Source organism: Sprattus sprattus (assembly GCF_963457725.1).
Source record: "Sprattus sprattus genome assembly, chromosome: 18".
NCBI classification, from domain to species: Eukaryota; Metazoa; Chordata; class Actinopteri; order Clupeiformes; family Clupeidae; genus Sprattus; species Sprattus sprattus.
The window spans coordinates 16296180-16321394 of record NC_137916.1 but is presented as its reverse complement, the minus strand read 5'-3'; the positions used below and the strand labels follow the sequence as shown (position 1 = coordinate 16321394).

At 41.8% G+C, this 25215-nt stretch overlaps 1 protein-coding gene across 1 annotated transcript in view; it reads right to left on the bottom strand.

The window, feature by feature from the left end:
* Nucleotides 1-25056, bottom strand: part of coro7 (coronin 7) — an 86671-nt gene extending 61615 nt beyond the window's left edge. The window contains exons 1-7 of the mRNA XM_080855856.1: nucleotides 24967-25056; nucleotides 20129-20225; nucleotides 19324-19404; nucleotides 19061-19131; nucleotides 17654-17834; nucleotides 13729-13805; nucleotides 9812-9862 (exon numbers count right to left, since the gene is read on the bottom strand). Of these exons, the coding sequence (XP_080711982.1) occupies nucleotides 9812-9862; nucleotides 13729-13805; nucleotides 17654-17834; nucleotides 19061-19131; nucleotides 19324-19404; nucleotides 20129-20225; nucleotides 24967-25026 (618 nt within the window). The 5' untranslated portion in view covers nucleotides 25027-25056. The remainder of the gene's footprint in view (nucleotides 1-9811; nucleotides 9863-13728; nucleotides 13806-17653; nucleotides 17835-19060; nucleotides 19132-19323; nucleotides 19405-20128; nucleotides 20226-24966) is intronic.
* Between the last annotated feature and the right edge of the window lie 159 nt (nucleotides 25057-25215).

The following is a 25215-nucleotide window of genomic DNA, read 5'->3' as shown; positions in this document are numbered from 1 at the left end:
CCACGAAAATGTCAGGTAACCTGCCATGTTAAACATGACTACGGACAATCGTAATTGAAACAGAACCTCAGAATAGAAATTCTATTGCCATGAGCTCAGTGAACAAACACACAAAAACCCGTCAAACTCATCGTATGGTTCATTTCCTTTACAGGCTTTGGCCTGATTGTGCACTACTCCAATGGGCCAATAAGAACAGTGCCCTGAAGTTGACTGTCTGGCTTCTGTGTGATGCTCAGTCTCAGCTCCCTGCTTTAAGCCACTCTTCCAATGGGGTATCCACTATCTGCATAGGCTACTAGGCTCTACCTTTATGTCAGGCTAGGTCAACAGTCTGTGATTTGCACAACATCATTACAGTGTTTCCAAGGGAAAACATAACACTGATCTATCCTTCCCTTTTTCTGTAAATAATAAAGAGTAAGCTACTATATTCAGTCTCCATTCAAAAATATCTTGGTTTAATTGAGCTTGCTTGCAAGGCTCAGTCATGGCCTTACAATAGCAGAGCATTCATTACTGTGAAAGAACTGCCAGTGAATATGCTATTCAGAAGAATTTGTTTAGGTGCAGCTGGCCTGTTTGCCGTTCTTGCTTTTCCTCTCGTTAACCCTTTTATAATTTGATTGTTTTTATTTAATTTGCCCTAAGGTTCTTCAACTATCATTTAATGATCATAATTTGTTTCAAAGTGAAGCCTTACATCCCATTTTAGTCCTTATTGTAGTGTTAGTCTAACTAGCAGCAGCTTAATCCCTGTCCTTTGGTGTTTCCAACATGTTACAGACCATACTTTTTTTAAAGCTATTGCCGACTTTGCCAGATTTTAGCACACATCATCTCTACATCATCTTATGTAAACCCAATTGTTTCTTCTGCTGTTTGCAAGCTGTTACATCTCACTGTGGACACAGTTTGGTATATAGGCCATAGTTTTGCAAAGGTAGGCAATACTTGCTCTAGACATTAAGCTCTAAATCTACTGCTAATGAGTTAATCTTTTCACACAAAGCTTCCACACTATTCTCTCTGCTTGTTTGTCTGCTTTTTTACTCAATTACTTACGAGACTTATTTGTCTAAAGAGAATGCCGCACAGGAAAGGATTACTGAAAATTCAACACTTACGGTCTAGCACCTGCTCTACTATGTGGACTACCAGAGTGTTGTAGCCACTCCATTCTGATGCTCAGCCCAATTGCTGACATTGTAGCTAACTTTCTGGGTAAGATTCAGAGCGAGGCCCAGTCTAAAAGGAGGGATTGATTAGCGCAATGCACTCTAAAGGCGTCCTATCACAGGGCTCTGAGACCTGTCCGTAAGTAAAGCTAGCCAGTCAAATGAGCTGTGCCTCTCAGATCCTCACTGCTGTCTGTATCTGTTTACACGTCTCTGATTTACACTGACGCAAACAGACACCCCTGGGAAAAACAAGTGTGTGTGCGTGTGAGAGAGCGATAGAGAGAGAGAGAGAGAGAGTGAGTGTGTGTGCATGTGTTCGTGCGTGCATGTATGCGTGTGTGTGTAGATTCCTGCCTGTTGAAGTTTGAATGGACATGAACATAGACATATGTACTTAAGATTAAGAGCATGTTGACACCCCTGGGAAAATGAGAAGACTAATGATGTGTGTGTATGTTTGTTTCTAAATGTGGACTCCTATAGGTTTAGCAGAGCATACATTTGCATGACACATATACCTCGTTTCCACCGGGGCCGGCCCGGTGCCGGAGCCGGGCCGGTGCCCAATCTGGCACCAGTTCTTGTGTTTCCACCGGGGGCGGGCTGGTGCCGGAGCTGAAAATCGGCCACCGGCCCGGCTCCCTGGAGGAGCTGGGGCCAGATCGGGCACCAACTACGTTACAGAGGTGGGCGGAGTTAACCCACCAGAAACAGAAATTTCCGCCGCCATTTTTTTTTAGCCATCAACCAAGATGATGAAAACATACATGGAAAATCGATCCAGTAGTGGACCATGGATTAAATAAATACCTCGATAGCAGAAATGCAAGACAAAATTGAAAAGTCAGTAAGGAAAGCTAAAATATATGAGGTAATAGTAATACGAGGAGAGTCTGAGATAGCAGGGTTCAAAAGGACAACAGACCTAATAACAAACACATTAAAACTAATAAAGAAAGCTTTCATCCATCAAAATGTGTTGGTTTGTCGGTCTTGTATACATTAAGTCTTTCAATCTGGTCTGTTGTTTTTGTGTGATATTACACTTGAAATGAGTAGTTGACTAAGTAGGTTCTTGTAGCAGCTAGCTAACTAGCACTCGCTGCTAGCTGTCGTGGGGTACTACTACAGTTGTTATGCTAAAATCTCTTATATGTCTTCACAAACATTACAGTAATGTCAGAACTTCTTCATTCTCCAGAGTTGTGTGGTCATTTGTAGTAACCTTGTTCAACCTCTTGTGAAGTATTTTGTCTGGTTTCTTTTTGAAAGCCATCTAGCCAATATGACATCAAATAGAAGAAATATCACAAGAACAAGAAATAACACAGGAAAACCAAAAGCAGATGACCATGATGGCGAACGCAAGCAAATCAGCACTAGGTTTGGAGCTCATGAGTGCTTCAAAGGTGCATGGCGGACTGCTGCTCTGCGTTCAGCTAGAGTACTTGGATCCAGGTGTCAAACACATGTGTGCATTTTTATAATTAGATTGAGAGAAAATGCTCTCTAGGCAACTAGTGTGCTAATGAGGCCTCAGTTCCAAAAAAATCACACACTCACACACACACACACACACACACACACACACACACACACGCTGAAAGCACTCTACTAGTGCCAGCTGGCACCCATGCTCATCCTTCAGTCAAAAACATATTTAGTGACCCTTTAGACACACACACACAACACAAACACACAACCAATTCTCTGCCCCATTTCTTGCTTCTACCATTCACACAGGTGGTCAAAGATTTAAGGTTTGATTTTTGTGTGCATGTGTCAGTTAAATAAGATCTAGTTAAAACGAAAGCATATTTTAGAGTGAACCTCAGAGTGAATGGTATTAGCAGATGATGCCTTTCACCACTGCACTTTTTTTGAGGAAGCTAAAATCCCCGTTACTTCATTCTGGAAAATTCTTTCCATATATAATCCTCAATATCAACCTTGCCAGAGGGGGGAGGCCTATAAAGACCTACACAGACACACAGGCACACATACACACATAAGGTACAGGGGGGAAAGAAAACTTCTTTCAGACAGATGAAAGTACAAAGAGAAAGACCATTTCAAAGTTCATTTGTTTCATCATCCACTATTGCTTTCCATGGCTAACCCAGTACTAGTGTTAAAAGTCCACAGCAAGCTCAAGCGAGTTAGTGAGGTTAGTTCACAGAGGTTCTGCTTATAGTTCCTATAAAACGCCGGTAACACTTCATTTGGATTGTCCGCCTAGAGAGACTTTATAGATGGTTTGTTGAAATTTAGGTTCAGTCTTTTTATTTGTTCGCTGAACATCACCTTAACCAAACCCAAACCTTAAACCTAGCCTTAACCATAAATTGTACTTAACAGAGTGTCAACAAATAGTTCTGTTTCTAATCTGAGCATCTATTAGATCAATAGGGGACCATCCAAATAAAAGTGTGACCAAAAAACCTAAGCAAAAAAAGAATTGCAGAGGCAATTATATGGTGCTGTAAGATATTGAGAATCATAAGCGAAGTCCATCAATAGCCGCGTTTCCATTACCGCTGGGGAGCTAGTGCATGCCGAGGCCAGTTGCATCCCCATTGGCACGTCTGTGGTTTGATGGTGCCTTCTCTGGGCTTCCTTGGGGCTTGCAGCCCAACAATTACCCTTGGGCCAAGTAGGGCTAACTGGGGCCTGAGGCGTGTCAAGGTGAAAGGCGTGGTTAGCAAAGCCAATTAAGAGAGGTTCAGCGCCAGAAGTAGTTATCTAGTCAGCATCAAATAACCTACAGGCTACCAAATAACCTTAACTGATCATTTAAAAAATGGAACGTCTTTAGAGCTGGACAGCACGCAAAATCGAGTCTCTGCTTAATATTTGTATAATAAAAATGTGCAATGGTAGCTAGGTCAAGTAGGGGAGACAGAACAACCAACACGATTTTAATACTTCTGATAGGTGTCGTTCTGACTAGGTTGATGGGGATAAAAGCTAATTGTGCACATTAATTACAGTCTAATTTTTCAGCACTTAAGTCACTACTTGAATCTGGCAGCAGTTTTGAGCAAGTGCTTTATCTGGTTACTGGTTCATATTCGTGAATGAAATCAAATAATCAATTCAACATCTTTATTGCTTAATGCATTACTCCAACAATAGTCTAGGAGGTATTCCTGACCACTGGCTGGTTAATTGCAACTGACAACACTAGCAATGACACTGCACTAGAGGGGAAGACCATAAACTTCTCGAATCTGCGAGCATCGGCATCGCACTGAAGACGAGGGGCATTCCAGTGACGACATGTTTACTGTGCCCCAGAGAGAGATGACTCTTGGTCACACGCATTCCAATTTGGAAAACCCGCTAGCTTTCAAACAACGGCAAGGCGGAAGTGATGGATTGTTGAGGCAGTCGGGATCCCCTCCCTCACGGTGTGAGGTTGGATCAAAGACTGCCTGGCAGCCTGCTGGAGGGTGATTAAAAATGACCGCCAAGCAAGCCAATACGGCTGCTTCGGCATGTAATAAAACACTGAAAGAAAGCCTGACACTATGAAGATATGGCAGTTCGCTATAGTGTGTGTCAGGCTACATAGTAAGTATTTCACAGTGTTGATTCTGAAATATGCTACTGTGAGTGTTACGCATTCCCTGGATGTAAACATGCCTCATTCCAGAGAGAGCATGGGAGTTGACTTCTAAAAGGTTGTTGAAAGTGAGCTTTGAGAAGAAGCCTTTGGCAAGGGGCTTGGTTGGCACTTTGTAAAACCCTCTGGATTAAAAAGCCAAGAGCTATGGATAAAAGCTCTCCTCTGCCTCATTGAGATTGCCCTCATAGCGCAGAACTCTCGGGGACTGATACAATTACACCCATAATCAGTTCTTTATAACAACTTCATTTTTCTGGCTGTGACCAATTGTTCTTCCAAAATCAAGAAAACTCAAAACTCAGATTTAGATTTAAAAAAAAAAAAAAAAAAAACATTTTTGGTAGTGGTGGTGTGTGTGTGTGTGTGTGTGTGTGTGTGTGTGTGTGTGTGTGTGTGTGTGAAGAGAATAATAATATGACATTTTCAATCAGATAGGCCCACAGTAAGCAGCTTAGGTTCCTGCCAATATTACCCAGAATTCCTCTCAGTCTACACCACTTGGTCTGAATTTTTGAATTCCTGAATTCTTTTCTCTGGTCTGGCTGCTGCCTTAACAATCTCTCTCTCTCTCTCTCTCTCTCTCTCTCTCTCTCTCTCTCTCTCTCTCTCTCTCTCTCTCTCTCTCTCTCTCTCTCTCTCTCTCTCTCTCTCTCTCTCTCTCTCTCTCTCTCTCTCTCTCTCTCTCTCTCTCTCTCTCTCTCTCTCTCTCTCTCTCTCTCTCTCTCTCTCTCTCTCTTTCTTTCTCTCTTGTTCTTTCTCACCTTTGCAAAATTCTACAAATGTTTTTTTGTTTACTTCTTCCACATGATCTTCCAGTTCATCTCTCAATCATTGCTCTCTCTCTCATACAGACAATGAGACTCCATTACAACCTTCAAAAACAATGCACTATTGCTTATAAACCTTATACTGCAGTGTCAATTGTAATGCATACCTTGAGATACAATCGTATTCATAGATAAAACACAATATGTTTAGGGTCTGGTGGAAGCCATACATAAATGCAGCAGCACACAAATAATGACTCCTGAAGTTGCCCTGTGCTTCTGTGCTAAAAACTGTATGTATACATACAAACACACACACACACACACACACACACACACACACGTACAGATACATACATATGTGCATGGGTGTGTGTTTGAGTGAGAGAGAGAAAAAGAGAAAGAGAGTGTGTGTGTGTGTGTGTGTGTGTGTGTGTGTGTGTGTGTGTGTGTGTGTGTGTGTGTGTGTGTGTGTGTGTGTGTGTGGTTGGGATGGGAATGAGGCAGCAGCAGGAGATCATGATTTGGGCCCCTTCCTGTCTCCTCCTGTTGCCAGCCACCGCAGACCAGCAGCACACCAAAACTATGAGCAGTATTTTCAGCTCTGTAATTTAAAACACACACAAATACAGAGAGAGAAAGAGAGAGAGAGAGAGAGAGAGAGAAATGAACAGCATCTTGCGTGCACACACGTGCACCACAACCAGCCTCACACCTCACACACACTCAACTAATAATCTCAATTTTAGATGTAATGCTTGACGCAGGGCAAGGAAAAAAATAGAAGGGCATTACCATGCTGATGAGTTGGTGTGTGTGTGTGTGTGCGTGCGTGTGTGTGTGTGTGAGTAAGTGAGTAGGAGAATGTGAGAGTGAGAGAGAGAGAGATAGAGAGAGAGGGAATGTTTTTGTGTGTGTGTATAAAGTAAAGTTCCGGGCGTGCGTGTGTGCGCATCTTCGTGCGTGTGTGCGTGCGTGTGTGCGCGTGTGTGTGTGTGTATGTGAACGTATCGACCATTCATAGCTAGAATGACATATTTCATTTCAGGTACACACCCACTGCCCAGATCCGATAACGCAGAGAAAATAAGCCTAGTGAACTGAAATCACAATAAATAATTTTATTAAAAGTCCCAATCAGAACACCTTTCATCCAACTCACTATCTCTTCACACACACACACACACACACACACCACACACACACACACACACACACACAAACTCACACACACTCACACACACAGCACAGTGGGCGTGTGCCAGCCACCTAAATACACACATGCACTGAAACACACACTTGCATTCACTCTGATTACAGATTGAGTCTGTTCTCCTCCTTCTGTCCAACTGCAAAATTACCCAGGGCTCTCTTTCCCGTAAATACCCCACAGGCTGCAATTACGTCTATATATACATCTATACATACCCGTGTGCCACACACACACTGACAGACACACATCAGAGCACCTGCCTGCAAGAGCTCAGAAATCAGCACACTTATTCAATTGAGTCCGCAGCCTGAAAAAGTTACCAGGATCTGTCAGGATAGCATGGTCACTGACAACACATTCTCTGTTAGCTTTGATAATTGCATGCGGCTAATATTTACTTGCCATTATTCCATGAAAGACAAATTATTATGCTTTACTTTTAAAGCGCATCTCATTTTTCAGATTTGAGGTTATGTTTGTGTCAGCATGGGAATGTGGAACTGAAGATAAACCGGTCAGAGCCTTCTGAGAAGAAATACATTATTGGTAAGCCAAAACACACACAAATAATAGTGCATTGGAAAAAAGTGAGAGAATGTGTGTGTGTGTGTGTGTGTGTGTGACAGTGAACGAACACAGACGCACATGAACACACAGTCACAGCGTGGCATGAGTAAGTGCCTGTGATGAGGACAGGGAGTGTGTGTTTAAATGTTGTGGCATGGATATGTGTACACCAACGCTTCACACCCTCGATGAGAAACAATTATGGGGTTCGTCAAGTATTTTCATGTGGTGTGTGGTGAGGCTGTACACAGTTTGTATGAGTGTATGTGTCTGATTGAGTATGAGTGTTTGTTTACGTGAATGAGAAGAATGAGGAGGAAAAGATCATCGTCTGTGAAAAGCTAATGGCATGTTAATGACAATGTAAATTATCTGAAAGCCAACATGGAACTGTGTCTCACTGAGCTGAAACCGCTGCATTGCAAGCAGACTGTACTCTCACTCACTCACACACACACACACACACACACACACACACACACACACACACACACACACACACACACACACACACACACACACACACACACACACACACACACACAGGTGAGCAAGTGTAGACAGGGTTAGAGATAGTTGTCACTGCTACTCGTTATTCCACCATAAAATAAAGGGACTGTTCCAGAACAAAGGGCTCTAATAATGACATGAGCTGGGACTGATTAAACATCAATACCCCTGCTGCTCACACACTTAATAACACTTAATCTAATGCAGAATGGATTGGATCACAGAAGCTGTTTTCATACATGCACTGCAACCCTACATTTACCTAGACATGATCTGGAGGAGCTGTATGTGAGTACGGAAATGTCAGAATCAGGTGGACCTGGTACAAAGTCTGTGTAATGTCCCATTGAGCCCATGTGTGAATAAGAGTACTGTAGGTCGTTGTCAGGAGAACAGAACGCGAGTGAGCGTGGTGATGAGACCCCGGGTCTTTGCGCTGCCTTCACTCAAACATAACTGAAACAAGTGTTACAAATGATACTGGGCAGTCACAGTTTTTTTTTTTTGCTTAAACTTCAATACATAGCACAACCACCTAGCAACCTAGCGGTAACTAACTAGCCATCTCACATTTCAAAAGAAACATAGTTGTTCAAGTTCTCTTGCAAGGTAGCTAGCAAGCTATTGCTTAATATTAGGTTAGCAAGAAAACATTCATAACTGCAATTGCAGTTACGCTTTGTCAGTCATTGTAGATAGCTTACAAACTAGAACTAGTTTTTCCCAGAACGAATACCTAGCCAACTTGTTTAGTTCTGTAACCAAGTAACCACAAGCCATGAGTGTCTAAGTTTCCAGCGACAAAGCGTTTTTTTTTCTTTTTCCTGTGTCACCATACAGTAAACCAATCTAAGTATTTTCAGTAGGTGAGAATACGTTTAACATGGACAATTTCCTGTTTCCTGTTATATGCTACATGTGTGAAAGGGTAATTCTCCGGACATTGTCCGAAGTTCATTTGAGAAACCGTCCCAAGATGCAATCTCTTGAGAGCTCAATATCTGTTTCCCTGATAGTTTGTGATTGACACTGATGACACTGTCTGTGGGCCTGTGTTTGGATGGGGTTCAGATCAGAAAGACAGACATTCACACACACACAAACACGCACTCACACACACAACTGTTGTTATACAGCGTTAAGGCCTTTTTTTACTTCTCCGATCCTCTCCGATTCGGTCGTAGAGGGACACTTTGGCACGCCTTGGCACGCCTTGTTAACACCTTCACCCAGGTGTTGACGCCCATCTGAGCCCTCGGAGAGCTGGTCGGAGAGGAACGCTTTTTTCTAAATTTTCTTAAAAGAGTCGGAGAGAGTCGGATACCGCCTTGGCTGTGATTGGACCACTAACGACATTGTTTCCCAACGACATCATCACCCACCGAGTCAATGTCTCTCATAAAATAAAATAATCGCCAAGTTCTCCAACAGCTGAACCTAGCCGATTCCAACCACTTTATATAACACTTGTTGTCTCTCTATATCTCACTCACGGTGGGGCGAACTCACTATCATTAATCAAGCCTACTGATTTTTGTTTAGCCTCCTATCTTGATCTATCTTGATCTATTTCTTTTTATTCAGACGTTACATAACTTACATGACCACAAATATAAATTGGCCAGCGATTTAATGTGTTTCTTAATGTAGAATGGTCGGAGCAAAGCCTCATGGGAAATGGGACAACTCCCGACGGCGGAGAAGGTCGGAGAAGAATGCAGAAGCATATTGAGGCCTTTAGCCTTGAGGTCACAAGCCCAAGCCCTTTCCCATGGTTGTCATGGTACCCATGGCAAACAGACTGAACTTGACTTGAATCAATTAATTAATATGTTTTTAAGTGAGAGTCTGTCTTTATGTGTTAAGTGTGTGTGTGTGTGTGTGTGTGTGTGTGTGTGTGTGTGTGTGTGTGTGTGTGTGTGTGAGACAAAGAGATTTACTGTACCTGCACAGTGGTCAACTGAGCTCTGGGGTCAAAGATGCGCAGCTTTTTATCCTAGGCAAGAAAAAAAGCAGAAACAAACACGGTAAGCAGAAATATAGGTCACAAAATAGTTGTTAAGAGAGTGTTGCTTTGTAGACTCAAGTCAAATCAAAGCTTTTCCAAAATGTAGGTACAGCGTGAAAGAGAAGTGCTTGAGTTTTTGAGAGTGGAAAAGACCCTCAGAGATCAATGCCTCTCGACCTACACTTGTCCATTCAGATTTTGTGGACTACCCTTTTGTGTACGCTCAATCGGCGTGTCTGCTAAAGGGACGTTTGGAATGCAGCAAGTTTATATGGGGCTGCCATGCCCCAAGATGACCTGCCTTTTTCCATATAAAAAATGTATGGGGCTCGTGTGAATGTGGAGTACATCCGCAGTAGAGTGGAAACCCGTGGCGATCCCCCCTCTTTCTGCCAGGACTCAATGCTACTACTGCATCACCATGACGGGATATCACAGAATACTCATATGGGAGCCATCAACAGAGGAACTCTCGGTTGGGGGAGCGGGGCGGAACAAACGGCCCCTTGCTGAACTCCTCATGGGGTAAGCTCAGGGGAGGCGCAGGCATTGATTGTGTGGAAATGTGAGGCTGCTGTGGGCAAGTTGCAAGCGGTGCTTCCCTGGGCCACTGTCATCAACATATCATGCATCTAATCGCAACCAGACACCCACAGTCCCCTCAGGATGTGAAGGGTACCACCATATGTGTCCATCCAAAAAACTCAGACAAAATACATTTCATCAGTGCCTTGAAATGGAATACACATATCTGATCAATTCCATTCAATTCCACAAAGACAAGAGCCTAGGGGTCTCTGGTCTCTGAAACTGATTACAATGCATACTGTGTCAGCCTATCATTCCAACATGGGAACACCACACCTCCATAAAAAGTTTTGCACTTGTCATGATTTCTGCTCACCATACTCTCATACATCAGCACCACTCTCATATTGAACAACATTTTCATGCTACCCCCCACCCCCGTCGTCACCACACACACACACACACACACACACACACACACACACACACAACCATGTCTTTAAATGTCAGTGGTGCTTTAAGAGTGTTACACTGGCATTTCCACAACCACCACGCCATGTCACTGCAAGCTGACTGCTTGTCTGTTTATGGGTTTGCAGGGCAAACACTGTCTTTCCCAGCGTCGGCCAACTACCGACTTCAACTCCAGACAGGCCACAGCACAGAACAACTCCTCACTCCTCTGCTACTTTCACTGAACTAGATTGACTGACAACCACAAATTAGCACATACCCAGATAAACACAAACCAATTGGTCATATACATCCTGAAGTTCTAAAAGCAGTCTTAACAAAACAAATAAGCCTAGGGCACACACTGAGCAGCTGTTCAATTAGAGACCACTTCTTGAACTCTTGTCAATGTGCTCACCCTGATGCACACAAACAGTTATTACCTCTAGCCCATGGAAGTCTTGTGTAATTCCTCCCACCTAGCAACTACTGTTAAATCAGCTGGACTAGCATATCAGTACTGATGCACACATGGAAACACTAATGAAACAAGCAACAACAAAACGTACATTACATTTAATAAAATACCCATAATAGCTCATTATCATGTGCTTAAATTATGAGTGCCATCTTATCCTCTATGCTATAATCAAAGCCTATCTCATGTCAAGTCTTGGCCATCCATTTCATTGGCTGTTTATAGGTTAGAATAGCAAACATGGGCTGTTCCAGGCAGGGGGATGAGAGGCATGCTATGGCCCACCCACTGGGTTCTGTAGATTCCATAAGCCCCTCTTAAGACAGGGCAAGTAGCTCAGCTCATCGCTCCTACGCCCATCAACTACAAATTCAGTAATTAGGCCAATACCAAGTGCGTGTATTTCCATTAAGACACACACAAACACACACACACCAAAGCAACAGTCCAGGAATGTGCCTAAATATTAGGACAAGTGTGTGAAGACACAGCTGTTCAATTAAAGGACTGAAGTCATTTTCAGCCTGTCCTTAATGAGGACCTCTCACACACACACTCACAAATCAGTCTGTGTGATCACAGACCCAAGTTCTTTCAGTTTCCAGGGGGATGACAGCTATTGGTTCACGGGTCTGCAAAGGCCCAGAAGATTTGACAAGCTGTGCCATGGTTGCGTGATGCCAGATGAGTTGTATATACACACACAGACACCATTATTTGTTTCCGTTTTATCCTCTCATGATCACTTTCCTGTCCTAAATCCATGTCAAAACATCATAATGTAATAGTGATCATAAAAGCATCATAAATGTTTAAAGCATGCTAAAAGTGTATTTCCCTCATAGGCACTTTTAATCCTTTACAGACACGATGACTTGTGTTTTAACTTTATAAAACGCATTGACAGCACTGACTCTGTAATAAGGACTAGCAGCACAGTTTAGACAGCTTTAGAAGAAACAGATGGAACAGAAGAAACAGACGGAATATATATGGACAGAGTGGTGTCAATATTGGCATCATAGATTTATAAGATTCACAGTGATATATAATTAATATTACTAAATACATAAACGTTGAGTAACTACATGTAAATACAATGTTAATGTAATGTCATGGTCTTACCATGATTTAATGAGGGGGTTTTGCTTTCTACCAGTAAGGTCAACTGACTTCATCTTCAGAGAAAATGGCCAAAGGCTTTGTGTGTGCGTGTGTGTGTTCTCATTTCCCAATCTCTCTATCCCTATCTCTATCCCTCTCTCACACTCACACTCACACACACACACACACACACACACACACACACACACACACACACACACACACATATATAAAGAGGAGAACCCTAGTTATGTTATTACGCCTTCATGAATTGGCTTTCACCCCAACATCACACCCAGGTCAGGCTCTCTATAGTGGGATGCTAAATCACCCATTCAGGAGGCCAAGTGTGGAGCCTCAAAAGACCAGGTGGGACAGGACGTGTTTTAAGGAGCACCATTACTCCAACAGATTAAAGGGCAGCGCACCACATTGACCGTACAGCGAACCACACTAAGGCTGACCACAGGTCAAAGGTGAGACCAGCTGTGAAGAACCCTGATGTGTGTCCCTCCACTACACACCTCCCGACACTCATTAGGCACTTGGTAAGGCCATCATTAGTGTGTTGCTTAATAGTTCATCCAGTTGTGTCACCGGGTATGACAGGAGAGAATTCAGTCTGTGACCTTCAGTCAGACCTTAGAAACCTTCATCAGTCATTTCTATCGGTGCATTAATCTGCCTCTTTAATTAGCCTCTGTATCAGCAGGACACTGTTGTGTGTGTGTGTGTGTGTGTGTGTGTGTGTGTGTGTGTGTGTGTGTGTGTGTGTGTGTGTGTGTGTGTGTCCATGTCTGATACAAACACAAGTTTGTTTAACTAAGTTCCTCTGGTTACAAGACCGGGCTGAAAGCTAGAGAGTAGACCCATAGTGGCTGGTGACACAATTTCACTTGTGCACAGGGCACTTACAATTACTATGGTGACATCTGCTGGTGAAAAAAGAAATTGCGGTTCACCTCCTACAAAGGAGCCATATCACATTCAAGCCAGTTAATATGAAAACATTAAACACCAACTTACAAATAACACCCTTTTACAAAAAGCATAGCCCAGGCCTACTCTAAAAGTCTCTAAAAGTCAGGACATTAACTGATGGCCTATGAACTGACACCTGCCCATGGAAAAATGCACCAGTCCACTTTAAGGTTATTCCGTGTCATTTTTTTTTAGAAGTATTCATTGAAGACCACCTCAGTGCACTTATCACACGTCTCCAGGAGATGAACACATGACTTTGTACACAAATCTGACACACTGTATATTAGGGTGAATGTCTGAAACTTACTTTACAAGAAGTTGCCAGTAAAGAGCCATCTTGTTTCCAGGAGAAACTTTGCAGGTGATCAGGATGCTGCTCCAAAACTAAAAACATATATATATACACACTTACATTAGTGCGGACAACACCAGGTACTAAAGAAACACACATATATATACAATCACATCAGTGTAGACAACACAAGGTACTAAAGGTCATTTACACACAGGGCTGAGAAGGGATGAATGCAAAGGCATTTGTGACGAGCAGGTAACAGTGAAGTGAGGACAGAAATGTGATGACATACTGTATACACACACACACACACACACACGTCACTGTGCACTGGCATGGGAAGCAACACAGAATGTGTGTGTGTGAGTTCAGCCTCCTGCAGCTACACAATACAGGGATATACGCCGGGAGGGATATACGCCGGGAGGGATATACACCAGAACTTACTGACAGGACAGACAACATACATGCACACACGCACACACATACACACAAAACGGTATGGCGTTTAATATCTCTCAAAACCAGAGCGCATAAAAAAAACACATGATATGAGCGTACAGAACAGTATCTGCGAATGGACAAGAATCGGCACGCACAAATGCCTGGTCCCACGAGCATCAATTACTGGACATTCGCTCGCTCATCAAGTTGAATTTTGAGACTTTGGAAGTGGGGACAGTGGCTGATGTCTCTATTCCTTTGATTGGTCACTTTGAATACTGACTATGACCTTTGATTGGCTGTCTGGTCACACGTAATCTCTTGTTCCACACTCCAGGCCAGACAGTCCAGTTGAAAGCGGTAATGCACCTCTAACCTGCTTGCAATGAGGACTTTGAAACAACCGTTGAGACTATGATAAAACAACAGTCTTTCACTGGATCAACACTTGAACTCTGGCATTGAGTCATCACTCTTGCACCCTCATTTAATATAGAAAAAATATGTTGAAATCATAGCTAAACATCTTTCACTGGTATCTCAACCTATTTTTAAACCACAGCAAGTTACTATTGCAAAATATTGCAAGAATCCTGCTTTATCTACAGCAAGGACACATCTAACGCAATTAGATACATAATATATATAGTTGCTCATTGCGAAATAATAGCCTACATAAGTCACAAATCTGGTGTCCAAGCACCACCCAGTCATCTCTGCATCTGTGTCCCAATATGCAGAGACAAAGGCAGGGAACCAACATCTAAAACAAAAAACATTGAAGCAAAAGCTTTAAAAAACGTAAAGATTAAAATTAATAAATTAAGCTAAAATTATTCAAGGAATGTATAGATCCCACAAATATGATAAAGCCTACAGTACATTAAGGCTAGGTTGTTGCCTAAATTAACTTTGTGTGAGGTGTTTATGAACTTATAAACGCATTGTTATATCAACATTTGAACAATTTTGAGACGCACTGTATGTATGAAAGCATAATATTTAGTCATTTAGCAGACGCTTTTTTTTTCAAAGCGACTTACAATAATGTTAAAACATAAACACTTGCAAATGTTCAATTTAATAGGGCTAAAATTCAACATTGAAATAAATAAATACATGCTTACCAGCCATGAATCCTTGAAGATATGTGGGGTGCAGCAGTTGGTCTACCACATGATGGTCTCCAGGTCAACTACAATACGATTTGTTTTTATTTCCCAGTCAACTATAAGAGACATCAGCCACTGTTCTCGTCTCCAAAGTCTCAAAATTCAACTTGATGAGCGAGCGTTGAGCAGTTGAGTGTGTGTAGGATGGGGTAGGAAGGAAAGCTTACACTCGTAACAGCCCTGTGCTCACAGGACCACATTCGTGCACATGAAGCAGAAATGTTCCCATGCAAGGATGTTTTTTTTTGCTTGGGGATACTGTTCTGTGTACTGACATCATGTGATTTTTATGTGAGCGGGTTTTGAGAGTAATTAAAAGCCATTTAAAAAGGTAAGAAGTGGCCTGGTGAGAGCCAATGGGCATGGGTGGGTGATGGAGCGGAGCCGAGCAGCCTGTGGAAGCATCATGTGGACACAGGGTCATGTGACACTAGTCTAATTTACCTCAGGACCGCTCGTGCTCACACACCCCACCGCAATCTGAGGTTCTGCTGATCACACTGTCTCAAACACATTGAAACACACACACACACACACAAACATACAAACACAAACAAAGTGCGCACACACACACACACACACAGATGCAACAATGGACATACAGTCACAAAAAAACACAGCAAAACAAAGAAGACAAACTGACACTCAAAAGACAATGACATATTCATGTGCTAGACATTAGTGTTCCATGACTAGATGCAACGGATTTACACATATTAGCTTGATTGTGATTTAATAAAAAACAAAAAACAATGCAAATTAAAACACACATATGCACACACACCCACTTACATACATGGCATACATGTTTGTGGGGATGCTTTACACTTGCGCATCTGCCTATATCTGTGGGCAGGCATCCTTTAGATTTTGTTTGCCCAAAATGAATTAGACTAGCCCAAATAAAAAGATAAATAGTAGAAAGATAAATAAATCTATAATAATAATAAAAGACCTTTACAATTACTATGCACTATTTGGCGTGGAATACTAGTGTGGCAGAGGACTCTGGTTTGTGTTTGGTGGCACGCTGTCTAACTGCACCTTTCCTATTGGTACCTACCTGAGAGTAATTCAAGATTCCTGTGTGTGTTTAAAGGTTTGCCTATATGTTGGGCGTGTTACACAGGGTGTAGCCCGACAGGAAAACTTGATTGTTATGCTTGTAATTTTGCAAGCCCTGTCCGGAATGGGTTAAAATTAAACTAACCCCCCAAAGACACTACAAAAGTGATGCTATGATCCTAAATAAAACAGGCAAACAAACAATTTCAATTTCAACAAACTATTTCAGCTGTGTTGCTGAGTTGATTGTAGCTTTTTGAGAAGAATCTGCAGTTCTGCATGAACCGGGTTGACCCACTTTACAAGCCTCATATTTCACAATTAAACAAGTGAGATAAGCAGGTATGCTATCGCTGTGAGGTGAAATATCACCAACACCTTTTCTAAAAACAACCACAATTGGATCCACCTCATTAGCAATTGTAACATACAGATAAAAGTTAATTTCATCACTAGTAATGCAGTAAGTACGCCTAAAGTACGACAAGCGAACTTGACTTGACCCCTTCCTTCCCTTTAGCCAGTTGGTTATACTTCTGGCAAACATCAAGATTTTCTAGAGCCATTTTTCAAATACGTATCTCCGCAAACAATATTTGGTTGATAAAGCCTGTGTACTGTATTCAATAAGGCAATTCAATATTATCAAAAATAACAGGATAGTATTAAGGCACGGTAGCCGATTAAACACGGTAGCCAATGACACAGTAGCGGCACACGTTCACAAACACGCAAAAAATCCAGTAGACTATTTGTGTCTTTCTATGTTGAATCCCCCAACAAATGCAAGATGAACTAGCTAGTTTAAAAAAAAAAAACGTATATAAGCTAACCTTAAAAAAAAGGAAAAAAGGTGGAAAAATAATATGGGTCGTCAGGGACTTACCGAAAAAATCATGTACAAGACTCGTTTTTTTGGTACAAAGAGTTAAGTCAGGCGATGGTCTACCTTAACGTTTAAACTGCACTTTTTCTTCATAGCTCATAGAACACAAGGATGAAATCTGAGATTCTGCTTAAATGGATGCTCCCGTATGTGCATCTGTGTGTGTGTGTGTGTGTGTGTGTGTGTGTGTGTGTGTGTGTGTGTGTGTGTGTGTGTGAGTGTGAGTGTGAGTGTGAGTGTGAGTGTGAGTGTGAGTGTGAGTGTGAGTGTGAGTGTGAGTGTGAGTTGGTGCGTGAGTGCGTGAGTGCGTGAGTGCGTGAGTGCGTGAGTGCGTGAGTGCGTGAGTGTCATTCAGGTGCGTTGTATGTACCTGCCAAGGCTGAATCTCGGGTAATATCCCATATCTGCACAGCTCGACTGGAGCTTACTGCCAGTAGACCTCCAGCAGAGGGGTGGAAGACCACCAGCTCTAGTCGTCCGTCACCTGGGCTCAGAGTCACTTCAGGCTCCGCAACCTGCTCTTCCAAGCCACAGACACGCCACAGCTTTACCTGGAATAGAGAAGAAGAATGAGTTTAAATTCAGATTGGTGTGACTCTGTGTGTGTGTGTGTGTGTGTGTGTGTGTGCGTGTGTAACATTTCTCGGATTAAGGGTAGTGCTAAAATATAACAATGTCTGCTTGACTGTTTGCACTCTGTACAGTACATGCGTATGTGTGCATCAAACCGTATTCTGAAGTGAATTTGTTAGGGTACATATCAGGTTCTGAAGTTTCCAACTCAAGGATTCAAATTCTCTCTTTTTCCTGTGTGTATCTCTCCAGTGTGTGTGTGCGTGTCAGCGTTTCCGTTGTCCGGTAATTGCCGGTCTTTGTCCGAAAAAAAAATGAAATGTCCGAAAATATTAGAGCTCACCGGTCAAATTGTCTGATTGGAATTTCTTATGAATCCTGTCTCGCAAACACAATCTTAATTTGACAACAATCCTAATATTTAGGCCTATAAAGCAAACGTGCACTGCCCTTATTATGTTTTAAAGGAACAGGCTAATCTGCGGTTACAAAGTTATTAAACAACACGCATATGCTGCATTTTAAATAAAGCGCAAACCGTCAGTTTCAAACAAGGAGCGAACTGATGAGTGAGAAGGATCAAACATTACTTCATGTCAAACACAACTACTTCATGTAGAAAGTGAACTTTGCAAACACTGAATACCTGAAGCCTTAGATTTTCGAACAGCTTCACCAGAGAAAAAAGCCGAAATGTCGGGCGTTTATGTTGTTATGGGGTGATAAGTTCCGGTGCGAGGTAATTGATAGTCATATTAAAATGTTTTGTTAGCACTGCGAAAAGGCAGGACGATGCAACGGATTCACAAGAGGGTCGAATCATTTCAAAATCTCTACTCTCATTGAACATAGGCAGTGCAATGACCATGTTGCAGCGCTCAATTTAACGCCACAGCAGGTTGCGATTAAAGGCCACTTATTGAAGCGCATTAGACATTAATGTTTTTTTTTTTTTCCCCATTGTAAACTTTGGCAAAAAACATGTTGCATTCTAAACTACCTGATTATGTTATTATTTAAGCTATGCATGCCGTCAGTTTTCTTCAATAGGCTAATTTAGAAGCAGAAATAGATATTTGGCCGGCTTATCATTTAAATGTCCGGCAAATGAAAACTCTGACGGTCATTTTGACCGGCAACATTTTTCTCTAGCGGAACTTCTGGTGCGTGTGTGTGTGTGTGTGTGCGAGATAGAGAGCCTCACTGTTTCATCTGCAGAACATGTTGCCAGGAGCTCATTGTCAAATGATGAGAAGTCCAGATCTGTCACTTGGTCTGACATGAAGGAAAACATAGAGCAGGGAGAAACAGAGTGAACCAACATTATCTGGTAAGTATTTTAGGAGCTAGAAGAAAAACAAACAGTGTCCAGGCAAAAACACACAAAAAGAATGGAAACCGATTTTGTTTTATCTCAAAAGGATTCAATGGAACATTAGAAAGGGACATCAATAAGTCATGTCTCACCAGCATGGCAGGACATATAAGTCACCGGCCACTTCCCATCAGCAGCAGCCTCGTGAGACGCCAGGCCCACCATCCCACCACCTGGACAGAATCCACACATATGCATGAGGTACATTAAGCAATACACCACCCTGACACACAAATAGATACAATTCTCACATAGCAAATGCTTTCATGGGTCTTCCTTATTATTGACAAAAAATATTTATTCAGATATTAGTAGGAATGTCAAGTGGGCCGCAAGTATGGATAATCAGAGGAATCTGCTAAAACATGTTAGGGCTGATCCAGCACAGCCCTGCAGCCTATACTTTGTAAAAGAGACGGCATAAAATCCGAGGAATTTCAGCCATGTGTTGCACTTCACTACCTGATGCAGCTGGTTATGATGGTTGAATAGAGAGCTATGGTTAACTATAGAAATGAAAAGAAAGACTGGCACCCCTTCATTTTGTGTTCACTGGAAGGGCCTAAAACATGGAATCTTGAAAAAATCATACACTAACACAATTCCTCTATTTAGTCCTTGAAAATACCAAGGCCCTGATCCACTACACATTTAGCTTGAGATATACCAGAACCCAGATTAGGTCAAGTGGTGACTTGCAAGGGTAAAGGATTGTGAAAAAAATTACTGGAGCATATATTCACAATCAGGATTTTGTCTGCTATGGCTATTGTCTGTGGGCAGTGACCCCAGCAGTGCCTTCTACCTGTACTTTACACATGGCCTTTGGTCTACATGTCCATACATCACAATAATTAAGCTTTTTCTTCTCCATACTAAGTGTTTAAGAGACCTTACCGCCATGCTCTGGGTTGAAAGCAACAAAGTTACAGCTGGATTTGATGAGGTTTCCTTGAACATTATTGGACCCAGCCCGCACACCACCAATCCAGCACTGGAGATGAAACAAGGGGGGGGGATGTAAATAAAAGGCAAGCTTTTCATACAGGTTCATCACAGACACTAGAGAAAGACTAGATAAACAGTTACTTAAGTTACTTAATAACCTATAGAGACTCAGTTCTGGTGCTGTGTCACTCACAGACATTTGAATGGTGCTTTCTAGACAGTCCAAAGCCAAAGACCTTTCTATTGCAAAATGTTATGATTTTAGGAAAGGGATTTTTCAGGACTATTTCAGGTATAAAGAAAATCTAAACAATAATACTGACAAAAAAAAAATGTTGCATTAAAACAGATTTAAAACAGTAAAAAGAGAAAAAAAAAACTAATCAACATGGCGCATCAACAGGTTTGAGAATATTAATAATGAATTCACTGCATTCACAATCCATTGCAACAATGCATTTCCCTTACTATACTGTACTTTAATTCACGCTGTGACTGTGGTTAACTTTACATAAAACTGTAAAAGGTATGTACAGCACCCTAACAGGGAAAATTATACTTTAATTTGAATGCAGTACTTTTTCACAAACAAAAACAGGCCAAGATCGCTTCTTCCGAATATTAGAACTAAACTGAAGTAAACAGAGAAGGAACCGGAAAGATGTGTCACTGCCTCTTTTCACAAAAGTTACACACACACACACACACAAACTCTTTTGATTCAGCAGAAGGAAGTCAGAAGGCCCCCTTCTGTGCTGGGTTGCGCAGCAAAATGAAAGGCTATAGAATGTTAACTAGGCCTATGATGTAGGGGGGAGTTCCAGATATCAATTCCTCAACTACAACTGCGTCCCCTGTAGAAGCATACTGCTGTAGGGAAAAGGCCATAAGAGATAGAGGTACACTGTAAAAACCCACATGCACAGTGTACACTTACTAAACCAAGCAAGCACACACCACACCCTCACATCAGTGCAACACATAAAAAACTGTCTTGCAAGGCTAAAACTGAAACATATATTTCGACACAGAACTCGGTAAAACACACAGACAAGATGACAGCCAATGTAAGCAATGCTCCGTTCACCATATTTTTGCACAAGGTTTTTATTTACTAGTATCCAACTAATATCCTACTAATAAAAATATATTCCCTTCTCATAATGAATGATTTAATGTTGGTGTAAAAGTATGATGATGCTTATGTTGATGATAGATAATGAAATGTTGCATTCAATGTGTCTCGATTCTCAGATCATATATTGAGTATTCTGGGCCAAATGTTATCCAATAACAATCCAATATTCCCACAAAATAACAACATAGAATGCACAGAAATATTGGCACAATGTCCTTCATTCTCGCCACAACAATGCAGATTTCACTTTTTATTCGTTTTTAGAAGCCACCACCTAATCCTGACAGTATGTTTGAGACACACATCTTTGAAATCACCAGAAAAATCTCATCTTCACTATGTCTAGAAATGAGTTAAATTGAGCAGTTTATGGAATGTCATAAAAAATTCAACAACACAACGCAATTCTAAAGTGTGTGAAGTTGGACAGCAGATCCTTCAATGTTAGACCTTTCGGACGAAGGGGTTCTCTGCCTATCAGCCATCAGTTTTAAAGTATTTTCAAGTTGCCATGTTAAATATCTATGGCATTGATTATGAAGGCAACTGTTCTGACTATTGTGGCAGTGGAGACCCCAAGTACAACACGGGGGACTGTTCATTTCAAGAGAGACTTAATTTCAGCTTGTGTCTAATTTACAGCATAGAAGATATTATCCAGGAAACCCAGTGTTATCATTCCTGGTGCAATTGATCTGATTGCTCGACCTCTGCTTCTGCTTTGGATCCAATGTGCCCAACAGAAGGATCCTATGAAATCTCTCGGGCTGCTGGACCTCCTGACCCTCCTCATGAGGTCATGGATCAACTTGAACTCAAAATCACACCCCTAATCGAAGTAAATTCAGCCAGGCAGTCCACAGTGCAGACCTTTGCAAACATTTGCAGCCTTCTGGTAATGTGTGGCGAATGCCTGAACATAACGGATGAGATGGTCTGTCACCATGAGTATGTTGGCAAATCCCTTGGAGTCTGGCTCAAATGAGAGGAAGTCTATGCATACAAGACAAAGTAGCCCCTTGCTTGTGATCTGATTTAACAAAGAACCTCTTTGTGTGGGGTCTTTCGTGCAACACATCTGCCACTGTACTTCACATATAGGTTTCTCAGTTCCTATCGAAGGCCAGTAGAATCTATCTTTAACGAGGCATGTTGTCCTCTCAACACCCATATGGCTGCAGTCATTATGGAGAGATCTGAGCTCTATCAGGATATACGCACTGGGCAGGAAAAGCTTCCGTATCACAGAGTTGGATGGCCTTTGAGCAAATCTGTAAAGCAAACTGTCAATTATCCTCAGTTTGGATCCCTCTCTCTCTGTAGTCTCTTTTGATTCACCCCTCATATCAGTAGGTGCACATCCATCTTCAACAGACTTTTTCACTGGCACTATTACTGGGTTAGTGTCTTGGGCTCTTACTGTTCCGAGTTTTCGACACCAAGATCGATTAGAAAAGCATAACAATCTGAAATAGGATATGGTGGGACGGTCAAGGACTTCAACACACTTTGGGAGAGTTGACTTTCCCCATCATTAACTTGCTTGCCACCACCAAGCTTGAGCAGAAGACTGCCAGTCTGTCAGATACCTAGTGCTAGTTTTGCAGCTTATGAAAACTTTGTTCTGACTGACTGTAAACATCCCCATCCCACCCATGTGCTTGAATTGTCCTCAAATATAAAAACTTCAATGAAACATGGATGAATCTGTTGCCTACAGGATCGAGTTTATAAAAAACAATACATTCAAGAGAACAGCAAAATTCCACACTTTAAGAGTAAGGTTTGTTATTGCAGCTGATGGATAGTAGGCCTTCGAGGTCAATACCGTCAGCAATTTCCACAGACTTCAACATAAAAGTAGGCCTAATTCAAATCAGAGTATGTTTAAAATAATAGCAACTTTTACTTCTTAACAATGCAGTATTTAAAAGGGCAGTTTATATGAATAATATTTGCGGGTGCAATCATATTTTGCACTTTAATAAATTGTATTCTGCTGTACTCTATTTAGGTTGTATAAGCCTAGTTTATAGATTTGAATGGAGAACTCCCACTTGTGATGTTAGCATTCAGCATAATAGACTAAGAAAATAATGATCATGATGAATAATGGAATTAAATAAAGACCTGTGTCAATACCAGTACAAACAACACAAATGGTCCCCTACAAAGACAAAAACATACAGTAGAATTAATGTTTAGACTGAAGTCCTTAAAGTCCTTAATATCTTATAGTCTGGTATAACGACATGTCCATTAAGTCTAGCTAAAGGTGATGCTGCTGTGTCTTCAGTAAATTACGTCTCTTAAAAGTGATGCGTGAGTGAGCAAGCTCATGTCATTTCTCATGTATGTCATTTCTGGATACCACCACATTTTTATTATAGGGAGGGGCTAAAACGTAAGATAGGAAGGAACAGAGCATTGACAAATAAAGGAAATGAGAATCACCCAACATCTGGAGGTCAGACAACTTACTTTCACCTTACATTGCCTCAAGCACCAGTTACCCCTCTTTGGTCCAGGGGTAATCGGTGGGCCTAAAGCCCCTGGTCGTTGGCCCCATGGAAGCCCCATAGACAGTCAAAGAGCCCAAGGGGGCACTATCAAGGCCAGGAAGTGACAATGAAAACACAACTCAACGGACCTTGGCATGCACTACATCGGCCACAATTGGCCCGATAGTGGAAATGCGGCTATTAATATTTTCAGCCTTTTGCTTGAGCCAATCAGCCAGCTCATGTGTGCTCTGCGCTTGGATATTTCCAGTCCGGTAAGATATACAAGACATCAGACTACAAAACATAAGAGAGAATGAGAGCATTATATTATTACCAAAAACTAAACATCTTTGTGGTCTTAATCTTTTCTGTCTTGTTGTCTTGTTGGTTTAATGTAACAGGGAACTATGCCCATTGTCCACACATCCTGCTTTCCTCAAATTGCAGCCCTTGAATTTCATTGGGGCGTGTATTCTCTTAAATGCTCCTGTGCAAAAAAAAATGCCCTGACTGTCACGTGCAACATCTCTGTGGGCTGAGACAGCGTACATAAAGACTGAATAGGCAAGTTTCTGTTTCTGATAGCCACATATTGGACTACTGATAAGCAGCATAGATTTCACTGACACATTGTTCAACTCAGTGAATCACAATATGCATACCGCCATAAATCTAGATGAAAATGAAGAGTAGATTATGCAACACACTTAGTTACAATGTCTATCAATGTAACGTTGTGCTGCCTCACCCAGCATACAAGTTCCTTGAGAGCGAATATAGGCTAATACGTAGGGAATCTGGCTAGGCTATCGTATTTAACATATATCTATAAGCAGCTGCAAAACAGATCGGTGTCAAGCTAGATATAGTTAATCAGATGTATTGTACCATGTCTTGCACACCACCGACTGATTTCCATGAGTTTTCCTATCTGTCACAGACGTTTTGTAGAAATGATCCAACACATCAAATACGCCGAACTGGATTTGAGTGATACATGTATGCTAACTAAGAAGTTGAATTCCCTCCATACGTTTGCAGACGTACACTCCCATTAGCCAACAGCACTGGTCAACCACATCCATCGCTGAACTAACCACAACGTAGATATAATTATTGCCTGTCGTTAATAGCATCATACTCACATCTTTCTTAGGGATTTTAGGGGTGGTATTTTTGAACTTCGAGGTCTTGAAGCGGTTCATTGTCGTTCTGTCTTGCCTCTGCAGCACCTTCCGGGTGTCTCCGTACTGTTGTTACTTCGCTTGTCACACAGGAGGCGAACAGAATTATGCTGTGCTCAGATGACACGCTATGCTCACACAACTCATAGGTCCTATAGTTTGCGCATTTGGAAAACTAATGTCAATCTGATGCACTCTGCCTGGCTAACT